Here is a 19769-nt window from a genome sequence, read left to right on the forward strand (position 1 = left end):
TCGAATCATCGGGACAATCCTTCTTGACCTTGGCCAAATTAGTTCCACATTGCGCTTCCAAGAATTGATCAGCCAATTCAAGCATTCCTTCAAGTGACTCAGCCTTCCTTTCTTTCAAATAAAGCGACAGGTTTGGGTGGCAACTAGTAAGAAATTGTTCTCTAATTAGGAGCTCTCTAAGTTCATCGTACTCCTGCGCTGTCCCTGAAAGTTCAATCCATCTGTCGAAATAATGGCAAAGTCGTGCGGCATACTGCGTAGCCGTCTCACCATCAGCTGGCTTTCCTGTCCGAAATCTGTCCCGGAAACCTTCTACAGTAAATCTAAATCGCTTCAGCAAAGCAGCTTTCACTTTTGCGTAGTTGGCTGCATCGGTCGGCGTCAGCCTGCCGTACACACTGAGCGCTTCACCACTCAAGCAAGTACTCAAAGCAGTTGCCCATTGATGTTCCGGCCAATTCTGGCTCTTCGCAATCGTCTCGAATCGGTGAAGGTACGCGTCAAGGTCGTCCTTCCTTTCATCAAACGCCACGAGCAGCTTGCTTGGGTTCAAGCGGAAGCCATGATCTTCCCGTTCACTGCTTTCAACTCTAGGTTGGACAGAAGTTTCACTTCGCTGTTGCAAACGGAGTCGCTCGAGTTCTATCTCGTGCTGTCGCTGCCGTTCCCTTTCCTCTCTTTCTTTTTTCGCCCTCTCAGCTGCCAGTCTTTCTCTCTCCAGCTCCAACTTCAATTGCTGCTCTCTTTCTTCTCTCGCCCTTTCGGCTGCCAACTTTTCTCTCTCCAACTCCAACTTCAATTGCTGCTCTCTTTCTTCTTTCAGCTGTCGCTCCTTTGCCTCTCTTTCTTCTTTCGCCCTTTCAGCTGCCAACCTCTCTCGCTCCAACTCAGCTGCTTTTTCTTCCTTGGCCCTCTCAGCTGCCAACCTCTCTCTCTCCACCGCCTCTTTCTCCTTCTGGCTTACCCACTTCCGTAGTTCGGCGCCAGAAAGACCCATCTTCTCACCAAGAGCTACTAACTTTTCGAGATCTATGGTGTCTCGCAAATAAAGTCTTGCCGCGTGTAAAAAGTATCTGCCTAAATCAGTCTATCGGAACACTCCACTGCACTCGTTAACGAGAACACTGCACAGCACACAAAATCGTTCCGATAGCACTATCAACACTCGAGGCTCTTTCTCACTACCTTGGACACACTGTGCACCAAAAAGTCCCGTGTCGCGGACGCCAGATTAATTGTCACACACGTCCCGTTTATTAGGGAGGCAATCGCCGGGCTGATTCCAAGGGTCGAAGTATCGGCCCCCAGAACCGCACCACGAAAGCGTGGACAATTTAGAAGTGGTCCTTTTTGGCGCGCCAGCGGACGCCGGCTGTGTTCCAAAGAACAAGTCAGAGCCGAGAGTTGATAAACAAACAAAATTATATTCTCATTAACGGCAGATCAAAAACAATACACACGTATGCACACTCTACAATAGTTACATACAATACGTCACCAATCAAACAACGTACTACACAGTACAATCAGCCACACTCAAAACAACAGACATAGACAACGAACGATACGCTCTACAATGCAGTCGCATGCATTGAAACACCAAGACACTTAAAGACTAAAGAGATAGAAACCTATCCAGTCCAAAGTTCTTGGAACAAAAGTCTGGATGATACTCTTCCGAGAATCACTCACTCAAAGTCCAGCGTTGTTGTCGTTCCGCGCCCTCGAAGTTTCTCTTCCAGGAAACCTCGCGCCTTCAAATGGCCACTCTCCAAGCTCCAAACTTCTTCGCCCGAACACGGCGGCTTCACACACGCAGCTGTTGCCACGCGTTTTCGCTCGATAGCGGAAAACACACGCTCTTGCCTGTAGCTCGAGCCTTCACCCCTCAGGTGGAAATCCTCTTCATCTCCTGCTTCGTCCCTACGGACAAAACCTTCGCCGACTACACGGCGGTATACCCTACGCGCTCTGGCGCTAAATTCCGTCTCCTCCTGATCTCTCATCTCGGCTGCTCGGTTAAATACCTTGCGCGCGACATTCCAGACGGTTCTCGTCATTTCGTCGGCGCGATACGCAGCGAAGCTGGGAAGAGGGCGAGACGGTTGGAACGCCCTCCGCGGCCGATGACTCAACTCGGTATGACCACGCCCCTTTCGTTCTGGAACTTTCGCGGGCTATCTCGGCCGCCGCTGTGGGGTGAGGAGGTTCATCGGCGAAGCCACGCTTCCGAGAGGAGAGTCGTCGCGCGCCCAGGGGAGCCTTGGATGCTTGTTTTCGCTTTTCTTTTTTTTTCGTTGACCTCGCCGCGTCTCTCTGGGCGCGTTATCGCAAGAATTTGGCGGCGCGCCCGTTTTTAGCGCTCGTTCTGTGACAACTTCATTGAAAGCATTTTAAACACCAAACGTGCACACGCATGCACATAAATGTTATTCTTGCAATCAACGACTTTTTGCAATAGCTTCACATTTTAATTGAGTTGTATTACGTTTCATATACAGCAGCGACAAGCACTCACTGATGTTGCAAACTTTCAAAGAAAACACAAAGATAATGCCGGTGATAAAATGATTAGACATACCAAAACTGCTTACAATCATCCACTGCAGTCATTTGAGGCAGCCGACAAAACACGTAAGTCGTTGTGCACTTCAAACAAAACACAATAGTAACATAAAATCAAACAGGCAGCTTGTGATAGATCCTGTGCACTCATAAAAGTGAAATTTCACAAACACATCTACAGAAAAAGCAAGACAAAAGTTCTGTCCTGCATCACAGCAAAACCTGTCATTGGTTGGTTGATTGATTGATTTGTGGGGTTTAACGCCCCCAAACCACCATATGATTATGAGAGATGCCGTATTGGACGGCTCCGGAAATTACGACTACCTGGGGTTCTTTAACGTACGACCCAAATCTGAGCACATGGGCTTACAGCATTTTCGCCTGCATTGAAAATGCAGCCGCCACAGCCTGGATTTGATCCCACGACCTGAAGTTCAGCAGCCGAGTACTTTTGCCACTAGATCATCGCGGCGGGGCAACTTGTCATTGGTAGCTAGTTGTATGCGTTTAATACTCAGCATACGGTCCTGAAGATGCTACAAAAGTACAGCTGTTAGAAATGTCTAAGAGATTCTAGATGTACACATTTCAAGTCCGACTCTTTCTTGTACAGAAGTGCGGCATTACACAGTTCACTTGACTGCGAATATCGGTTGGGGTACCAGTAACAATGTAACGCATTGCACCGCAAAAACATGAAATTTAACATATCATAGAATTGAATGATCTATACCGCTCTAATATGTCATGTTTTAGGATAGAGGAACCTCTTTAGTGATTTAGCGCTGCCTGTGATGCATAAATGGAATTGTAGGACTTCGAAGGATATTTTCGCTTCAAAATTGTAGCATAAAATGTCATCTATCATGCAGATATAGAATTGCGGATGAAACTTATAAATCTGCTCTTAACAAAGCTCGCTCTAACTAGCAGTTCAGTATATGTACGTTCGAAGTTAACTTGTACTAGTGAAAATACCATATGACCCTTGGAAAGTTCGGGAATACCTCACCTGTGCGCAAGCAGTTTTTTCTGAATCGCAATAGGCTATCTCTAACCTCTTATAGTTTCTTGACATGTCGATACCGCAGGTGGCGGGATCGAATCCCGGCTGCGGCGGCTGCATTTTTGATACAGGCGAAACTGTAGGCCCATGTACTCAGATTTGGGTGCACGTTAAAGAACTCGAGGTGGTCAAAATTTTCCGGAGCCCTCTACTACGGCGTCTATTGGAATTTTATGGTAATTTTGGGATGTTAAACCCCACATTTCAATCAATAAATCAACCAAGTTAGTAGCAATACAGCCCAAACACTACCTACACAAACCAAAGACAAAAATGCAACGCCAGCTTTAACACAAAGTAGAACACTTTGGCTTTATGCCGATGTGCTGCAACATTCACAGACGACATACACTGCCATCCTTCATGAAACGTAACACACAAGCGTGGCTCTGCGGCGGATGCCTACAGCATCATCAACCGACAGATACACTAAGCACGTTAACTTTATCGTGATCTAAATAACTAATTATGGCCAGCTAAATAACTAATTATGGCCGTTGTAAGAGCGCTGCTAGATAAAACTCCCGCTCCGGTCTAATAATGGGTGGTGCCGCCAAAAGTGGATGCGCTTTCTTTAGCTGTCTGGTTAAGGCGCTCAAGGTAGCCGCCGCAGAGCGCTGGCCACGTGTTCGCGTTTGCCCTTTCATGACAGTGCGCAGTAGCCGACGGACGAGGCTCAGGCCTGCAACGTCACACATGCTACAAATGTGGTCGACAAGGCCACTTGGTGGCACAATGCACCCGAAGAATCACCGCCCACAGAATCTTCGCGATAAAGAATGTAAAGTGAAAGGTGAAAATAATGACAGTAATGCATTACAAAAAAAAACTGTAGTAAAAAAACTAACAAATACCGGACTTCACCCACTCTCAAAGAAGTCAAATATATCGGAGTGCCATTGAATGTGATAATAAAGTTAGGTTAGCCTCTCAGCGCAGTACCTGAAGCGAAATACAAGTACAATCGTCACAAGAGGTCAACGCATTGTGAAGCTGCATTAGGTGTCATGTTATCTAGAGATGATGCCAGTGCTGTTCATTTTGAAAAAGCAAGCTGCCTGTAACTCTGCGACAGGTGAATGCGATTTCGCAGTAATAAAATGCGAAGGTGCTCGTATTTGAAGCCATGACTTATTGCTGATGCTTGAGACACAATGAGTGCCGCTTCTTCAGATCACACAGCATTGAGCCAAAGGGAAACTGTGGGGTCAGGGAGCTGCACCGGTGATGAGACAGTGCGCCGACGCTTTCGCAGAGGGCTTGGGATTCAGTTTCAGTTTCACTTTTATTGAGCATTTTCTTCACAGAGTTTCGAGAAAGAAAACGCAAGGATAAGAGCGAAAAGTCGCTATGTTAGCAGCTTGACGAGGCTCCTACCCCTTTTCACTTGGCATTACAAAATTCGCAGAGCACAAACATGAAAAAACAATTTGACGTCGATTTTCAAAACTTCAAAAAATAAAGAAATAAAAAGAAAATGCATAAAAATTACATCAGTTTCAGGTTTACATAAAATAAGCAAACCACAAAGAGAGAAAAACAACAAATAAAAAAGAAAACAGCGTACGGTCAATCATGAAACAATGCACACGTTGCTAAACGACTACCGAAGTATTACAAAATGATTATACGACGCTTACAACACTGGGTGTGCGAAAAGCACAAGTTTTAATGCACAAGGGAAACACTAACGAGTGAAATGTTGCATGTTTTACTCGTAAAAAAAGCAACGAAAAAAATGTCAAACAAAGCAAACATCATAGAATGTCATGTTACACACAGCAATAGACCGTTCTCACGGCCTCATGTAAAGGACAGGGGGCGCCACCGTTAGTCTCCATGACGAAAGAAATTCCATATTCTCGGGTACACAAGGTCTCCACCCAGCTAGGTCGACTTGTGGCCCAAGATAATATTTCGTCATTCTTTTATAGAGAATGGGCAAAGCCGGTGGTTTCCGTGATTAAACAAGATGAAACCGTTGCCTTTAACCGATTTCGTGAACTGAAAAGACATCCTCTGCCTTTTGCGGCTTTTGCAGATGACCTTTTCGCTTCTCGGAGGACAGCATTTAGCACATTGAATCTACGCGATGCATACAACAAAATTTGTCAGGGCAAAATTCGCGTAAGTTAGCTGATATAAATACTTATTCAGCCAATTTTGTTATCATAGGCCACAAAATGGAATCGCTTTGGCAGCTATAAATTTTCAGAGAATAATTGAGTAGGTCCTTCAAGGCCTTTCAGGGGTTGAAGCATATTGTCACGTGCTACAAAAGGTCTTCATCTAGGAAGAATTGAGCCGGCGGGGAGACGCACCGAAAACTGGCAAGATGGCTGCTTCAATAATAAACAACTAACTAGAGCACGCCCTGCCCCAGAACATCGTCTTCCATCCTCGCGGGCAGCCATGGCTTGCGCTCGCCGTAACTAGCGGCCAAGTGGCATTATTCCCCCTCTGAGAAAAAAAAGGCATCACTCTGATGCTCGGAAAGTACAAAGGCAAAATTGGGGACAAAGACATGTCCAGCTTCACCACAGTGGTAACACAGTGGCCGTCTGTCCGGTGTGCGTCATACGTTGGATTTTCTGGGAAGCGGCTGTCGATTTTGTAAGTGCTGAATTGGCTGCAGCGATGGAAGTGCATCCTGATGCATAGGATTAACGAAGCGCGGTGAAGCAGGAATATATCGGCTTACAGCTTCTGCGTATGATGTACGATGTGGCTCCGCCGGGACAGGCGGGACATAGCTGGAAGGCGGAACTTGGAGAGCCTGTCGTACTTCGTTTCTGACAAGTCTGCAAATAGACCCTGCAGTAGGTTTGGACTGGCACTGAATCTTTTGTAGTTCGTCGCGCACCACCGATCGAATGAGATCGCAAAGAGACTCGATATTGATGTTGCCTGCCACCCCTCCGATCTGACCTATTGACGAAGCGGCACTCACTTGCCGGTCGTACAGAGTAGAGCGCTGCTGCAGCACTTGCTCCATGGTTGTGGCTTCGGTCAAAAATTCCACCATGATCTTTGGGGGACAGTGAACAAGGCCAGCGAAAAGCTGCTCCTTCACTCCTCGCAATAAATGAAGGACCTTCTTTTCTTCTGCCATGTCGGGGTCAGCTAGACGAAAGAGGCTTGTCATGTCCTCGACGTGCATCATGAAGCTTTCATTGGGCATCTGGAAGCGCGCCTGAATCGCTCGCTCGGCTCGTTCGTGGCGATCGGGATTGGCCCAACTTGCCAGCAGGTATCGACGAAAGACGCTCCACGAGGGAAATGGCTCATGGTTTTCGTACCAAGTACGAGCGCCGTCCCCCAAGCTGAAATACACGTTCCTCATTTTGTCGAAGTCGGTCCAACCATTGTAATTCGAAACCCGTTCGAACTGGGCCAGCCAGTCTTCGACATCCTCCAAGACGGAACCGTGGAACACCTTCGGCACACGGGGCTTCCACAGCGTATGATGCGTGGCTGCAGCGCTTTCCTGTGCGTTGAAGGCTGCAGCGCCTTCCGTAGCGTTCGGGGGTGTGACAGACGTCATCTCGGGAAGACGTCCACGCTCAGGAGGTAGCTCTCGGAGTCTTCGGCTTGAGCGTTGGACAATATATAGATGACATTCTGATGGCAAATTCAAACGATAAGATAAGCGCGGACCTTCAAGCGTTCCTGACACGTTTCAGAGAATACGGCACAAAGCCGAGCGCCGACAAGCGCCGAGTACGTGAGACGTCCGTTATGTGCCTATGCTACAAAATTGACGCGGCAGGGTTCCACCCGTCGAAAAAGAACATCGAGGCCAATAAGCTGGTCCCCGGGTGTTTGCTGAGCTGCAGTCCTTTTTGGGAGGGGTCACTTTGCTCAACAAATTCTTATGTTCCCACACTTCAGGGCAAATTTAAACCTCCCACTTTTTCAAAATAAAAATCGAAAGTATCTTGGAGCGCGAGAACGATGCATTAATTCCGGCAAGCGCTCTGGAAAGCAAAGGCCACCGAGATGAAATAACAGCCGCTGGGCCTGTTGCACGAAGTAACAGAGCACACTCACTAAATGTTTTTGTTCGATGGTAATTCTCTCATTCTTTTTCCAAATAAACAACTTCTCTTTTTATTTATACTCAGCTGGCATAAGCCTGTTATTTCTCCGGATGGTAAGGGCTAACCGCTTTTTTTCCCTCAAGTTACATTTGCACAAATGAGTGAGCAAAAAACGCTAGCGTGTGCGTATGCGTGATTGTGTAGGGGTGAGACAGAGAGTAGAAAATAGTGCGCACACACATACACACACACACGCACAGACAGAGCTCAGTTAGAAATGAATGAGCCATGCAGGCAGGAACTCGAGCAACTGCCGTCGTATATGTCGCAGGAAGCTCATGTTCACCCCTCTGTTATGCAGCTCCCTCACAACCTGCTTGGCGAAGGGCGTCGAACCAGGCTCATCGCTGTCAACCTGCGCATTCAAACGAAGAGCCAGCCGCATGAGAGAGCGTTTACGTGGCAACAGCCACACTATCTTGCCATGGACAAGAAGTGGGTCACGTGCCAATGACTTGAGCTCCTAGTTATATGTCTTTTCAGCAGGCGCATCTTTGTTTGTTTCAATAGATACAATTTGCTGCTTCGGCCAGAGCTATGTACTTTTTACCGCCTGAAAGGTTCGTTATCCAGCCAAACATTAAAATCATAAAGCGGCATGCAAAGCAAAGGTTGACAAAAATGCAAAAAAAAAATTGGCACGCCGATCTGGTGAAGAAACATTGTTAAGGTGAGAAGTCAATAAAAAAACGAAATCGGTTAGTGTTGTATGCACGTTCTACCCGTGCTACACGGAGCGCTTGCTAACGAAGCGGAGTACTAGAATAGTTCGTCTTGGTCTTCATCACATGGCTTTTTGCAAAACCATAGATAACACCATCCTCGTTCATTTCTTTTCTTCTTTAGAATGATCTCTGTGATCATGTGCGATATCTTTTCAGTGGCGTCTCCGCAAAAAGTGAGATATCCACCATAATTATTTATCGTGTAGACTCAACTGACCAAACATCGATGCGTACTGTGCGAGCACCTTAAAAGGTATTTGAACTCTAAATACTGCCACACTCGCTCTTACTCACTCATAAACTACGTCATAGAGTTTCATGCCAATTGGCGTCACGATCAATGAACTTAAGCAATGGCAGATTCAAAGGGTGGGGGGTGGGAGGTGGGAGGTGTGACTAGCGTCCCAACCCCCAAAGCTTGTGTCACTCCCCCCCCCCCCCCCTCACTTCATTGCTTGTAGTCCCCCTACTATCCCCAATTAGGACAAATGGTGAAACCACTGTAAGTACACATAAACAGTAGTTGTGCTATGAAGCACTTCTCCTGGTAAAAACAAAGTCGTGACCCCCTTCCTCCACCCTCTTCAATGTTACTTTAGGCGACCCCCCCCCCTAAATTGAGTGGCTGGATCCGGCCCTACCGCGAAGACATGGTTGTACCAATGAACGCATGGTGTCCGCTAAGGAGGCTGACCTCTCGTGGAATGCCCCTTTCGGTAGGCCGTTCTCGGCGGTCAGCAAGAACTGTTCCGGGAGAGGCCACCATTATACAGTTGCCTATATAAAGCTCTATGCTAACGCACCACTTATATAACTCCCAAAGGAGATTACACGTGCAGTATCCTTCTCTCTTAGTGGATGTTAACACGACTACTGCTACTACTACCATAAATTCGGCAGATACCACGTACCATGGGACTGGATCTTATGCGAAGGATGCGCAGGAAAGGCAACTGTGGTGAAATTTCATTGGCAGTAGCGTTACGAAATGATAGCTATATGTGCGAATGTACGCACAAAAATATGTTACAGTCGTATATAATCTATATGTCCTGTTCTTTACTCCTGCGTAACGACGCAAACAGCAACGATACTACCAACATCAGAAGCGTGCTTAATCACAATTGAAGTTAACCGGACGTAGTGCCTGTTTCATAGAACATAAAGTCGGCCCTGCAACCACATTTGACATTTAACCAACATTGCATCTCCATAGTGTCTTCTTCCGAAGCAGTTCCGATATCTGGCGTGTATCTGTGGTAGAATACTTGATTTCCACGCAGAATGCTTCAGTTCAATTCCTGCTTGAACTCTCATAATTAAAATTTGCACTCGTAGGGTGAAGGCAGTGGATGTCAGTTTTTCTAATGGTCTCGGATTTAAATTACCAATGTCTGTTTCAGCCATTTCTGGTATGTATAAACTGCCAATCACCTGTTGCGCTTACCTGAATACCGCGGCCCATGCTAAGCAGATATGTGCCAGACGTGTCTGGAGGAATGTGGTTGACGAGGTATGTAACGGGATTTTCGCATAAAACCATGATAAGCCAGGCATATCCCTCTAACCTCCTTGCTCTTCCATACTAATTTTGGCCTACCTGAAGTTAAGAAGGTGATAACGAGAGTGCAGAATAGATAGATAGATAGATAGATAGATAGATAGATAGATAGATAGATAGATAGATAGATAGATAGATAGATAGATAGATAGATAGATAGATAGATAGATAGATAGATAGATAGATAGATAGATAGATAGATAGATAGATAGATAGATAGATAGATAGATAGATAGATAGATAGATAGATAGATAGATAGATAGATACGCTCAAAGTGCCTGCCATATGCCAAGAAACGCTTTGCATGTGAATAACAGCATCGTAAAAGTAGAATGGGTTCATTGAATATCTCAAATGTTACTCGTGTTTTGAAGTGCTTTGTGACGGCACGCTTGTATAAACACCACCGAAACAGCAATAGCGACTGGCTACAGCGCGAAAACAAGCCATTAAAAAATTTGCCGTCAGGTGCGATCTCTTATCGAAGTAAGCACCCGGTCGGAAAACACCGACAACTGCTTCCATAGTATTGTGTGAAAAAAAAATTAACTTCACCTCGATATAACATCTAGGGCGGTGAAGCCACCTTTTTACGGAATGAACCGAAACGCGAGATTTGAAAGTGCCAAGAAAACGCATTTTCTGATTTCCCAGAGTGAGACTGCTAGTTGTGGTGCTATCTCATCCATTCACTTCACACCCGTCGCTAGCATAGCACGTTAGAAAGGATGAGATGACAAGGCCCAACACCCCACATCTAGGAACAAAGAGTTCACGTACGAGGTTGCTCAAGCGCCTGTACAACCTGCGGCTCAAGAGCGGAAGCGACCGAGAGCAAGGTTAAAAGAGAGCGTGCACACAGCACGCGTCATGGTGAGAAAAAATCTCATTTACTTGCTCGTAGCACAAAGCTATGTGAAAATATCTACAGGTTTTTTAACAGCCTTGAGCTGCGGAAAGTTACGTCGCATATTTTCACTTCTTTATTGTTCCTTCACCTTTCGGAATCGCTCAAGACTGATTTTCCACACCTCTAATGAGTTGTAATATAGTTATTCTCACCAGAAAGAGGTTGATCAGGAGGTTGGCCGCTTCACCTGGAAGCTCTTTGTGAAGTTTGTTCATGTACAATACACAGATGTCAACTCCACAGTGCATGAGCATCCTTGCTCGGTCCAAGGGTCGCCTTTCGTCAAAGGTTTCTGCGTCGTCAACACAAGCATGGTATAACAGCATACCATTTCTTCAATGGAGATATTTGCTGTACGTTATGCTTAATTGTCTTTAGAGGCACGATGCACCACATGGTCATGCATACAAGCACTTCGGCAGATAGCGCAACATTGCATGAATATATTGTCAAGTGCCGCTACAAACATCAGGAAACGTTTTCATACATCACGTCTGACAGACAGCACTATTGCAGTAGCAAGGCTGCTTTTCATCCAGCGGCCGTGGCAGTAGAGTAGCAAATTGGGCTAATTGGAAAATACTCGTTACGATTACTGCAAAAAACCAAACACGAAAACACAAAGAAGTGCACGACACAAGTGTCTATAACAACCAAAAGATTGTTGCGAAAAAGAAACGTGTAATATTTAAGCTTAAAGAAAGGCATTGAAAGTTCTATCAGCGCTTGCCATACACGTAATCACGTATGCTGTAGAAATGAAATTTCAGCAACTGAGAGAGCAACTGAAGGCTTGCTCACGCAACTGTCTTTTGCCTTCTTAGACGATAGTCTTTCTTGGGGTAGTTTGACGCAAAAATTTTGGCCTGTCTGCCTGCCTGTCTGTATTTATGTCTTACTGTACAATTGTCTGTTTGTCTACCGTAACGATGTCCTAAACGGCCCCGAACGATACCCCAACGGCCAACGCCATCCGCAGTGCCCATCAGTATTGCTCAAGTTTCAGCGTTCATTCGTGTGCGATTGTCAATTCAAAAGCAATTATTTCGCATATCTGAGGCACCACAACACGTCGATATCTTCTATGTGTGGCTTTGTACAAGAGAAGGCCCACATAAGTAATTTTAAGGACCGTAGCGTTTATCACGCTGCGCTGACAGCGCAACGCGATGCTCAAAAAAGGCGTTTTCAATACTTTGCTAAGACGACACGGTGATGGCGTCCGTCGCTTTGCGTTCCTACACCTTATCGCCTCCAAGACAGGCGGGACGCTTTTCTTCATTTTCGAAGATAACTGCCAGATAGCGCTCGTGTCTAACATGCCTCGATGAGCTCGTTTGCCTTCGCTGCACGGATCGAGGCACTCTAACGCAGCGCCTCCAAAATACAATTCACCGATTTTATCGTGCAGAACTTGAAATAAACGTTTTGTTACTTTCTTTCGGCCACATTGGCAGTGAAACATGCAGATACAGTGGCAAATTTTGTGATCTGAAACGCTATTTCACACGTGCGCTGGTCCCTGTGCCTCATCACCACAGTAGTTTCGCCTTGTCTGCGTAACCGCTCTTTCGGCAGTAGGAGGGATGCGCAGATGGTGTACCGGATGTTGAGACAACGTCCCGTCTGCCCAACGTACCACCGCATGACACAGGGATGGCGTATACCACTGCGCTCGCACAGTCAGTGAAACGCCTAGTGTTTTCTAGAGGAACCTTCAGCGCTGACAGCGGCCTTCTGCACTCTTTTGTCCACTCTTGCGCACACGCTTCCTTGCCCAGCGCGAAAGACAGCATCTATGTCACAATGAATGGCAATTTTTTTGAAACGGTGCGAGACCAAGTGCAGATAACGTAATAACGACCAACTTTTTTCGCCTATACGAGAGTGAAACCGCAGCGCCAAGGCCCTCTTTTGATTCTCTTTCCAAGCCATGAAACAATCGCGTTGAAGGCGACGACCAGGCGCGCGAAACCAGCCGTTTCCAATCTGTCAACCTCCCGTGAAAAACTTTCACGTCCAGCGTAAGGACAGGACTTCTTTAACGCTTCTAGACACCACCTATGAACAATTGTCTATAAATGTGGGAAATCACTAAGACGTTACTTTATGGCACTCGGTATTCTACTGCAACAGAACGATAATTGTCGAACTTATGTGTGTTTTGCAGTAACTCGTTCTAAGTCGTTACTTTTGGCATAAACAGAATCCAATCTAGGCCAAGGAATATAGTACAAAGCCATTTTTGGTTATGTCAATCCTGACCGAAGAAAAATTCTGCTTTTCACGATGCTTGCAGGAAGCTGCACATCGCACGACTCGTTGAACGTGGTAGTGCCGCCTTCTGAAAAGTGATCACATGTATCAGCTCACTGCAAAATGTAATTAAATGAGGAAAAATTTTTGATGCAGAAGCTTCAAATGATCCCAAGTACGATATATATCGCTTTGTCTTAGCCTCTACTTGATGCAAATAACAAAAACGAGTGATGTACAAAACTGTGTGCATAGCGCCTCAAAGGTTTCAAGCCGAATAGAGACGAGAGGTGGTCAATCCATGTTTTACATTTAAATGAGCAGAGCTATAGCTTAAAAGTGGGTTTGTGTAACAGGTCGGAATAAGACCAGCAAACATGCTCCGTCTGGAAATGTAATGAAAGATTTAATAATTGCAAGACATTGTCTCTTGGCACTTCAAAAGTAAATCGCAGACCTTTGCCTTTTTGCTTAAACATACTCAAGACTTGGATCATAGACCCCATATTATTGATGCAATTGACAACACCAGGTAATCGTCAACGTATGTAAAAATATGTCGTGATATACCCTCAATCTTTTACAAGGGCTCAGTCCAATTTCCAAGAAATAAATTATTTAGTACTGGGGCTACCCTTGACTTGATATAGATCTCAGATTTCTGTACGTACAAATTCTTTTCAAATGAATTTAACTGTAGAGCATAAGAAAAAGCAAAGTCGCTGTAAGAAACACTCCACTGGAATACCAACAATGCTTCTAAACACCACTTCATCATTGAGCTCGACAATAGTTTCTTTCACACAGCTCATAAGATAATAATAAGAATAATAAGAAGCACGCGCAGTGCTCATTTATTTAGTAAGTTTAAAGCATAAGGCTCTTGCCTGAAGACACAGATAAAGCTGGCGAAGCGTGAATATTTATCGTCCCTTAATAGCAAAATCAAAACAAATCCAAAGGCAGTCTGGCGTTACGTTAAAAGTAACAAAAAAGACGTCAGTGGAATTCCCTTTATCATGCACAATGACGAACTACTTAGAGATGATATAAGTAGAGCAGAATGCTTCAATGCGTATTTTCAATTCGTTTTTTCTCCGCCAAGCCCGATATCTTCCGTTACGACACTCAGATCGTCACCCGCTATGAGTGATATCCTAATAACTGAATCAGGTATAAGAAAACATTTGAATAGGCTAAATCCCCAGTCTGCGCATGGTCCCGAAGGTATTTCAAACCACATGCTAAAACGATGTGCTGATCATAGAGCTCCATTTCTAGCTGCTTTGTATGAAGTATCGATAAGGTACGGAAAATTGCCACGAGAGTGGAAGTTAGCCAATATCACGCCTTTGCACAAATCCGGCGTCCGTGATAATGTATCTAACTATAGACCGGTATCGCTAACCCCCGTTTGTTGCAAGACACTGGAACACATAATCTATTCTTGCCTTATAAAACACCTTCAAGATAATAATTTTTTCACTCCGTCTCAACATGGCTTTCGCGCAGGCCTTTCGTGTGTTACACAGCTAACCGAATTCGTACATGACATCGCTTCATCATTCGACCAGGGCATTCAATTGGAGGCTGTTTTTTTGGACTTCAAAAAAGCATTTGATGTCGTCCCCCACAGTCTTTTTCTTCATAAGTTGTCGTTTCTTGGTATTCCTAAAACCCTCATAGACTGGATTAAGGATTATCTCAGCAGCCGCAAGCAATGTGTTGTGATAAATGGTGTGTCTTCATCAACAGCTGGTGTACTGTCCGGGGTGCCACAGGGGTCTGTCCTGGGGCCGCTTCTGTTTTTGATTTTTATCAATGATTTTCCACTGGGTTTGAAATCAACAGTGAGGCTTTATGCTGATGATTGTGTTTTGTATTTCCCAGTCAAGTGTTTTGATGACACTACAGTACTTCAGGCTGACCTCGATAAGATTGTGTCTTGGTGTGCTCAGTGGCAAATGAGATTGAACCTAACTAAATGTTTTCATGTGCAATTTAATAACAAAAAAGGTTGTATCCAGGTCCTATTACTTAAATTCCTGCGCAGTACAAAAGGTAGATCAAGTTAAGTATTCGGCGTAACATCCACGGCAACACTAGATTGGACCAGTCACGTAGATCTAATCACAGCCAAGGTTTCGCGCTTAATTAATTTTTTTCAAAGAAATTTCAGCGACGCGCCGCAAACACTCAAGGAAACCCTGTATATTACAAATGTGCGCCCAGTTTTAGAGCATGCTTGCGTTTCTTGGGACCCTTTCACGAATGTACTAAAAGAAAAGTTGGAGAGGGTGCAAAAAAGGGCTGCTAGGTTTGTTACAGGAAACTACGATTTTAGAATAAGCTCTTCTGGAATTCTTCAGGCGTTGGGATGGGAACCCCTTTGTGGACCACGGAAAGTTCAAAGACTTAAATTTCTCTATAATATATATCACGGTAAGACTTGGCTAAATAAAGAGCGGTATTTAAAGACGCCTAGTTATATGTCCGAACGGAAAGATCACTTATATAAAATTAGAGAATATACCTGTCGATGGAATGTCCTTAAATACTCTTTCTTTCCAAATTCTATTAGTAGCTTGAATTCGCTAAAAATACCAATATTCTCTGATTCTAATTTCCTAACAGCCATTGAAACAGCATTTTGAGCTGCTGAAATAACCCATATATTTAACGTTGGCTTTGTACTTCTCTTGGTTGTTGATTTTTTATAAGTATAATTACTGCTTTCGTTGTATAATCCTGTGTTTTGTACTTTTGTTCTAATGCTGTACTACAAGTGTTGATTTCTCCTGTATACTGTAAGGCACGATTTATTTGCCTTTAATTTTGCTGTTTTGTATTCTATTTTCTACTGTAACCCCACTACAACAATGCCCAATGGGCGATGTAGGTGCTTGTAATAAATAAATAAATAAATAAATAAATAAATAAATAAATAAATAAATAAATAAATAAATAAATAAATAAATGTGGCAAAGCATAAAACAGGTCTTGTACGTAAACGTTACAGGCAGTACAACTTTAATGGTTGTGCTCCAACAACACTGCACCACCCTATCCGAGTTGCGAACAAAGGTCAACCACGTGAAGCGCCTCTGTAAGCCTCTCTAAAATACACACGTGCGAGTTGCTCTCAGCAACAACAGCCCGGAAAGGAACTTCAGTGTTATGAGGGATTGCAGTTAAAAAGGTTCAGCAGCTTAAGACATTTAGCAACTTTAAAAGTAGAATGCAAGTGCTCTAAATTTAACTGCTCAATAAGTGCCAGGGTACGCTTCTTTATCTTTTTTAGAGCTTTTCCAGACAGCACCTTAAAGTTATTTTCCACGGAACTGATGGCCTTCTTATTAAACATCACATATGACGTGGCAACAAAAAACCCTTTCCTGTTAGGTACCAGGACCCGAAATCCTTTATGTACGAACGAGTCCACAAGTCCTCGAAGGTTTTTTCCCGTATGTTGATGTCTCAACCCCTTTACGTATAGCTGCACCGACTCTTTGATGCAATGTGCGTTTTCTGCCTCGGGAACCTGGCGTGAAGCCTCGCGTGCTCGGGGCACTTTTCCGACTGAAGAGAGGTCTGGTTTTTAGTTCAAAAGAGTATTTAGGACCTGAATGAAAAATACGTTCGAAGAATTCCGGTACTTTAGTGTCCTCTAAAACAGTCACACGCGCTTCACGAATGTATTCATTGTTTAGGTCCAAAATTCTGTTCTGAACCACACCTTTTTTTCAGTTGAGAGATTGAACGTGGCTAGTTTCCCACACCTCGTCCTTGCCTGCACTTCCCAGCAATTGTTTCATCACTTGGAAAGGGAACAGAAAAGGGATTTGATGCTGCGGTTTTGTCCTCAGATAGGCGAAAAAACCTCATCATTCTGATATCTGCATTTTGTCTCGCACCGTTTGAAGAAGCTTGTCTGGACATTAATGTTGTCTTTCGCACAGGGAAAAAGCTAGGAGGCGTGTGCGCGAGAGTTGACAAAAGAATGCAAATGGGGCAAGCTGCTTCTATCGAAAGCACTCTTAAGCATTTCACTGATTGTGCAAACGAAGTGGTGTCCTCCATCCCTTTTTCATGCGATGGTACGTACATTGGGCAGACCAGAAGTTGCCTAACGATTGTCTAAGGGAACACGCTAGGTGTCTGAAAAGTACAATATCTAAGCATTTCTTTCCTCTATTACTGGCACCGTGGTTGCGCAGCCGAGCTAAGCAAAACCGCTGTGTTCACGAGGCACAGCCGCAGGTGTAAAATAGCTGAAGCGTTTGAAATCATAAGAAACAAGAGACAGGCGCATGAGCAAGCTTTCAAGCATTTTCATAATAGTAGCTGAGGTTTAACGTCCCAAAACCCCCATATGATAATGAGAGACGCTGTAGTGGAGGGCTCTGGAAATTTCGACCAGCGAGGTTCTTTAACGTGCACCTAAATCTAAGCACACGTGCCTCAAGCAGTTTTGCCTCCATCGAAAATTCTACCACCACGACCGGTATTTGATTCCACCACCTACGGCTCGGCTGCTGAGTACCTTAGCCACTAGACCATCGTGGTGAATGCCTTCAAGTGCTATCACAGATGCTGAAATTTCATTTCCACAGCATACGTCATTACATGCTTGGTTGAGAGAGATAGAGAGAATTGTTTCAATGAAAAGCTGGAGAAGTTTGCTCGGTTCTTCGCCTCACATACTACTCCAGGTGCCGGGTGATGACTATGATATATACAGTGATAAACACATAACACATACAACAAAACAGTCCCGTAATACATACAGTCACACTATTTACAACGTTCTGTTCAGGCCTGTGGCCTGTAAGGTTGTTAGTAGCACTTTTGTGGCAAGTAAGCCACTGGAGCTGTTCTGCCATGGGCCTACAATATCTGCCAATGCCAAGTTTGTGTCCCGTTGTAGTTTATATACGGTCACCTTCAGAGACTGTCTCTCTGACCTGACAGTCTGATTTTGTTCCTGAAGTAATTCGTTTCATCATGATTATCATCATCATCATCATCATCATCATCAGCCTGACTACGTCCACTGCTGGACAAAGGCCTCTCCCATGTTCCGCCAGTCAACTTGGTCCTGTGCTTGCTGCTGCTATTTTATATCCGCAAACCTCTTAATCTCATCTGCCCACCCAACATTCTGTCTCCCCCTAACCCTCTTGCCTTCTCTGGGAATCCATTTCGTTGCCCTTAATGACCAGCAGTTATCCTGTTTACGCTCAACATGCCATGCCCATTTCTTCTTCTTGATTTCAACTATGATATTCTTAACCTCGGTTTGTTCCCTAATTCACTTTGCTCTCTTCTTGTCTATTAAGGTTACACCTACCATTTTGCTTTCCAATTCGCATATGAAACATTTATTTGGATGCGGTGTAAACATGTTTCATCTTGCCTGGTGAGGTTTCCCGGCATACTAAAGTGACACGACGGATTGATCTTGTACAGAGGCCCCTTCTAGTAGCCAGGTCCCTCCAGTAAGATCGCTGGAGACGCCAAGCCTTGCCTAACGCTTATATATCGCACGTTTTTTGTTTCAATAAACTTTCGTTTGTTAGACATCGCGTGTGTCGTGCACTTCTGTGTGTCTGAGTATTCTTTTTTTTTTTGCGCTGATCGTGATGAGCATTATTGCACTCATTGAACCTGAAAAGTGCACAAGAAATCGAAACGCATATTTTATGAAATGTCTACGACAGCGTGATGACCTTTTTAGTAACTACACTCTAGGCCGTATAACAGGCTTAGGAAGCCGCCAGAGCTCAAGGGCTCATGGTCGACACTTAGGCGGGGATAATTATTCTTGAATAAAAGCGTTGTCACGTGGGCAGTTTTAACCACAATCAGGATTATCTGTATCAGTTTTCTTGGTCGCGATCAACTTTATGGCCACTGCTAAACGGTCAAAGCCAGGGGCGTAGCGAGAATTTTTTCAGGGGGGGGGGGGTTACACATACCCGACTCAGGGGGGAGGGTGGGCATCAGCTTTTTACGGTGATGTCCCTATCAGCGGTAGTTTGAGCAGATGGTGTATATTAGACTCTTCGACGGGAGCCGCGGTGCGCCTACATAAGGATGTGCACACTTCGTGCGCTGTTTCAATGTTTGCGTTCTCTTTTCGCTTGTCTCAAGCTGCCGATGAATAAAAAATAGATTCAGTAAGATATATCAGGTAAAACAATAAAAATCTTACTTTTGCTGCTGTACATTCACGTGCTGGGTTGTATAGCAATGTGAGATGAGTGAAAAGGTCTGTGTCGCGCTGCTAATCCCGATGGATCCCATTCGTGGCGACAACAGACGCATTTTTGATGGGTGTGAAAATCAAGAACCCACTTCTATTTGGATACAACAAACTCGATGACGCATAACCATGTGATTTTAGGAGGGAATCAAGACACCATATTTAAATTATAAGGTTGAGATGAGCATGGTTGATTCGTTTAGGGCATATCAGGGCTTCTCGTTTTCTAGAATAATTTGTGCCGAAAGAATCCACGTATCTATGGACAGCGCTTTCACAAGAGTATCAAGCACCGCACTCGGGTGCCGCATTGAGTA

General features: G+C 44.7%; 1 protein-coding gene across 1 annotated transcript in view; it reads right to left on the reverse strand.

Moving 5' to 3' along the window:
• Positions 1-7945: 7945 nt before the first annotated feature.
• LOC142775382 (uncharacterized) overlaps positions 7946-19769 on the reverse strand; it is a 41762-nt gene continuing 29938 nt past the window's right edge. The window contains exons 2-3 of the mRNA XM_075876746.1: positions 11084-11223; positions 7946-8089 (exon numbers count right to left, since the gene is read on the reverse strand). Of these exons, the coding sequence (XP_075732861.1) occupies positions 7946-8089; positions 11084-11223 (284 nt within the window). The remainder of the gene's footprint in view (positions 8090-11083; positions 11224-19769) is intronic.

The sequence above is a fragment of the Rhipicephalus microplus genome, chromosome X, assembly GCF_043290135.1.
Source record: "Rhipicephalus microplus isolate Deutch F79 chromosome X, USDA_Rmic, whole genome shotgun sequence".
NCBI lineage: Eukaryota > Metazoa > Arthropoda > Arachnida > Ixodida > Ixodidae > Rhipicephalus > Rhipicephalus microplus.